The sequence below is a fragment of the Antedon mediterranea genome, chromosome 10 (assembly GCF_964355755.1).
Source record: "Antedon mediterranea chromosome 10, ecAntMedi1.1, whole genome shotgun sequence".
In the NCBI taxonomy this organism is placed as follows: domain Eukaryota; kingdom Metazoa; phylum Echinodermata; class Crinoidea; order Comatulida; family Antedonidae; genus Antedon; species Antedon mediterranea.
Genome location: NC_092679.1, coordinates 21270532 through 21275414, shown reverse-complemented (window position 1 = coordinate 21275414; position 4883 = coordinate 21270532). Strand labels below are relative to the sequence as shown.

Genomic DNA, 4883 nt, shown 5'->3' with positions numbered 1-4883 from the left:
CCGTTGAGAGATTACGATTGACCCGTGCGTAGTTCAAGTACGCGACCAATCACTAACGGCAAATTATTGCTAAGATCGCGTCACATCGGTCATTTGCGGTAAAATTTACGATTTTGTTTCTGTATAAAAACGTAACTTTGGTTTTAGACAGGTTATAAATGGCTTTGTTGTTTATCACCGAAAGCATCCTCTAAAAAAAGGGGTTCATTAAATTTGAAGTGTGAAGACTAGATGAATCAACCTTTATTTAAACTCAATTGTAGATACACTGTAAAACATTTTTATAACTAAATTACACAGATGGAAAGAGAGAATCATATTTATTTTTTTTATCGTTTGCTGCCAGTAATACTCCATAATGCAATGTTCTTTGTTAAATCTGTCTGTTAAACATGACAAATAGGCCTAAAAAATGTATAAAAACTAATTGTTTGTTTTATTATTATTATTTATTCAGGCAAAATATAATACAAATCAACAAATTAAACAAACACAACGCAAGAAGAAAATATAAAATCAGTCACTAGCTGCCAGGAAAGCACAAAAGCAGTCTAAGCCACTGTCACCAATTAGGTGTGTACCTCCAACCAGTGACTAATTATTACAAATAATATATATAATATAGATGATGATAAAGTTAATATCTTAAAAGAATAACTTAATTATATTTACAGATGTGAATAACTTAAAACTGCAAAATGGCCGCGCCTATTAAAAAGCTGATTTAATAATCTTCAATTTGTATTATTCTATAAATAGCAAATTGTGCAAAGCTATATATATTAACGACATTAATTTTAATTTTAAAAAAAACGATATTTAGCAACTTTTTCTAATTTTTTTAATCGTACCATAGAATAAAATTAAATGCAATACAGCATAAATATATACATTTATTTTAAAACATTTATATTTAACTACGATTTTTTTCTGGTTTTGTTTTAAAAACGTTTTAATCATACTAATTTTAATATAATTTTAGTTAATTAGTTAATCTAATTAAAACTCCATGGTTGTACAGAGACAGTATAAAATATGTTACCAAGTCCTTCTAAACAACTTTAAAATTCTTTTGAATCAAATACATAAAATATTCAATGCCAAAATGCACGCCTAAATCTTTGTACGAAATTTGAAATGAATAGTCTTTGTGAGATATTTTCAACTTAGAACGATTTATCAGGTCAAGACGATCTTCTGGCGGGGTATCAGAGACCTGTAACCACATTCTACCATCCTTCAGAAGTCTTGAACACTCTCTGAAAATGCCGTCAAAAGCTTCCTCTCCTCGAGGAGCTCTAACAACAGCATCAGTTGTTCCTTTGTCAAGAATTATATCAAAAGTGTCATCCTCAAATGGAAGATTCTTGACGTCACCAGTAATGTAGGTGACCCCAGTTGATGCTGCATCATCTGGTTCAAGCTGACGATGCAATGACGACATCTGCTGAGTGGCGACATCAGAGAAGTCAACACATGTGATCTGGTGGACAGGTGGTGTGGAAGATTTGTACAACTGGACAGCAAAGTCCGACGTCCCAGAACCAATGTCCAGCACCCTTATTGGAACACAACCAGCATCACATGTTTCTTTAAAAATAAGTGACAATGGTTGTTTTAATGATTCATATGATAGGAACCAATCAAAAGAGTTTTCTTTTGAATTCCATTTCTTTTTGTAAAAATCATCCCAGAATTCTGTGCTCCATAAATGACCATTTGGATAATGGACAAAATTACCTGAAAGAACAATGATATTTAAAGCAAAAGTGCGCAATTTAAAATTTGCTCGAGAATTTCTTTTTGCGCAAGAATTAATTTGGCATTGCACAATTTTAATTAAAATAATTATTTTGAAATTTAAATTGAGGTTCAAATCGCCCATAATATTTATATTTTAGGAATATTGATATTAACACTGATTTCCATCTCTTAGGCTTCAGTAGACTTACAGGATAAGTATATAGGGGCCTAGATCAACATCATGAAGCTAGCCAGAATAATTCCTCCGGCGTTCGCGCTTTGATAAAACTAGCTAGGCTAGGGCCTAGTAGGCCTACGCCTACGGAATTAATGTACCCTACATCTGTAAATAACCTTCATTTTCTTTACATTTAACATGCAACTTAGCAAAGTAATCAATACATACTTGAAGATGTACTGAATTGGCGAAAACCAAGGAAATTAAGACCGAAAACTACGTTTTTAGCCAAACATTTCCGAAACATGGAGCGCTGCAGCGCTGCTGTCATAATTTTGTTCTTTTACCCGATAGAGGGCGCTTCAATAATAAACAAAAAATAATAATTTTTGCTTAAAAAGTTATGAGAAAACAATTCTAAAGTTACGATTAAACTACCACAACTTACACTATGTTACGTCTTCAAAATTTTTAAATCCTAAATACAATTTAAAAGGTTGGTTTAAAAATATTAAGATTGACATTGAAAGCAATACAAATCAATAAAGTTAACTATTTAATAATCATACGTTAACAAACAAATATGGGTTTTTTATATTATTTAGTCAATATGTATAAATAAACTATGACTAAACGTCATATGACAACAGCGCAAAATATTTTTGCATACCAAATATTTAATTAATTAATTTTCGATTAAATCATTTATTACGAAATGTCAAGTTATGAACGAATATACTTAGGCGGCCTACTATCATTTATTTGTTTATTTTTCCAAAACCGATCTTGCTTTTTTTAGGTCAACCGTAATACTTTAATCCGCCATGATTGTATTCGCGTAACTGTGACCTGATTTCAGACGGATTATGGGATACATCATACTAAAAGTAATAGTCTGTTTGTATCGGCACTTTGTTCTTCAGAAGTTGTTACCCATACAATGGAAATCAAACACAATTCGGTCAGGGACAGTTGGCGATTGCAGCAGAAGAAATTAAATAGTTTGAAATCTGAAAGCACCAAGTGCCGGAGATTAAGAAATATTTCTATGGTATATTATTATATGAATATGAATCGTTGACCAGTCTTATTTAATCCATGGTTATGCATTATGGATTTTATAACCAATGTCCACGTTAACTTCAAACGACGCCGCGGCAATGCAAGTCTGCAATTATAGTGTTGTGTGTACCACAGTTACATAGCCCGAATTCTTACAGTGTTTTAAACGATTAACCATGTCATGTACGAATTATTTACATTACATATACAATTATTAGGATACAAATTTGATTTCAATCTACTTTATATGCCGCATAAAACCAGTTTTACTACTGCACTACAATATTAGGGTAATATTATATAAGTGGACGCCGGAATCCAGGTTGCTTCTTAATGGGCCGTAGTGGTAAAACATGTGTCTTGTCTATACACTACAATACACTAGTTACTATACACTATCAAACTGGTTTGACAAAAAAAGTGTGATGTGCCCAAAAATATGATAGTGATATGCTTAAATATGGTAGTGATGACATCATGTCCAGTATATAAGCACATCACATTTTGATGGTGTAGACAGAGCTTTAGGTTTCACGGGAAAGTGTCCTAAAGCAGAGACTCTAACTAACTTTGCGTATCACTCTCAGCTACTCGTTCTGTTTTTCGATATGGACTTAATATTTAATATTATTTATTATTATCAAATATTAATGATTAAACCAGAAAAACAATGAATGAAAAGAACAAAAATCCGGAATTCATATAGAATGACAGATACTCCCAAATATGGTGTGAAAACAGCTCAAGAAACAATTTTACGGTAACATTATCACAAAAACAAATTCTGATTATTAATGTTTGACAATTTGTGATCATGTTTTATATGTAACATTTAAATAACGGCAAACCGTTACCTTATTAGCCTATTCTTTTTCAGTTAACAAAACAAGCTGTATTATTAATATATAATGAAAAAAATACACCTATATAAAAAAAGATATTTCCTAAGCTATAGGCACTGCACCTTAAGGTTACATAAGGTAGAAGATGGTACGATAAGATAACTTAAATGTTCTTCTTAAGGACAAACAGTGACATTAATTGGAGTTTCTTAAAAGGTGACTTTGCGCCTTCCCCCTATTATGTAGATTCCCCCAGGCCACTGGAACTCATAAGTGTCAAGCTCTTGTAAACGCGATAGCTAGCTGAATAAAAAGCTAAAGACATGAAACGTCACACTAAATAGTACCGAGTGTGAACCTTGTTTTGTTTCTATATTTTTGTATGTTCAGTAAAACTGAAATTATAAAGTTACAATTTTATAACAAACAATATGGATTTTAAACAAAATAAAAGGCTACCCTTTAAAGCTCTGTCTACACTGTCAAACTGTTTTACAAAAAGGTGTGATGTGCCCAAATATGGTAGTGATATACCCAAATATGGTAGTGATATGACATGTCCATTAATATGAGCACATCACATTTTTTTGTCACATAAAGTGTAGATAGAGCTTGCGTTTGACTTCTGTTCTCCTGATTCTCCTCCACATTGTAACGTTTTCAAGAAATATGTCTATAATATAACAAATATTTCTTGACAATTTGTCATTTAGGCGTATTATTCTGTTTTTTTTGACAATAAAGACTATTTAGGTTAATTTATTTTTAATTTTTAATTATATTTCAAAATAAAATCTGAAATAGAGAAATCAAGACATTCAGGTACCACAGTAAAACATAATATAATATAATAAATACTTAAGCTCAAACTTTATGTGACAAAAAATGTCACGTGCCCATATATGGACACGATGTTGTCATATCACTACCGTATTTAAGCATATCACTACCATATTTGGGCACATCACACGTTGTTTGTCAAACTAGTTTGATAGTGTAGACAGAGCTTAACCGAACTACAAATCTATAATCTAAACATCTCGAATGTCGGCTCTGAT

General features: G+C 31.7%; 1 protein-coding gene across 2 annotated transcripts; it reads right to left on the bottom strand.

The window, feature by feature from the left end:
- Nucleotides 1–295: 295 nt before the first annotated feature.
- On the bottom strand, nt 296–2243 carry LOC140060569 (citrate synthase-lysine N-methyltransferase CSKMT, mitochondrial-like). Of its 2 annotated transcripts, none has more exons than XM_072106843.1 (2): nt 2150–2242; nt 296–1590 (listed from the first exon to the last, which is right to left on the bottom strand). In XM_072106843.1, the coding sequence occupies exons 1-2, from the start codon at nt 2226–2228 to the stop codon at nt 1052–1054; spliced, it is 618 nt and encodes a 205-aa protein (XP_071962944.1). In that variant the 5' UTR covers nt 2229–2242; the 3' UTR covers nt 296–1051. The 2 variants fall into 2 exon arrangements, with proteins under 2 accessions (XP_071962944.1, XP_071962943.1); XM_072106842.1 differs by having other exon boundaries at nt 298–1740; nt 2150–2243.
- Between the last annotated feature and the right edge of the window lie 2640 nt (nt 2244–4883).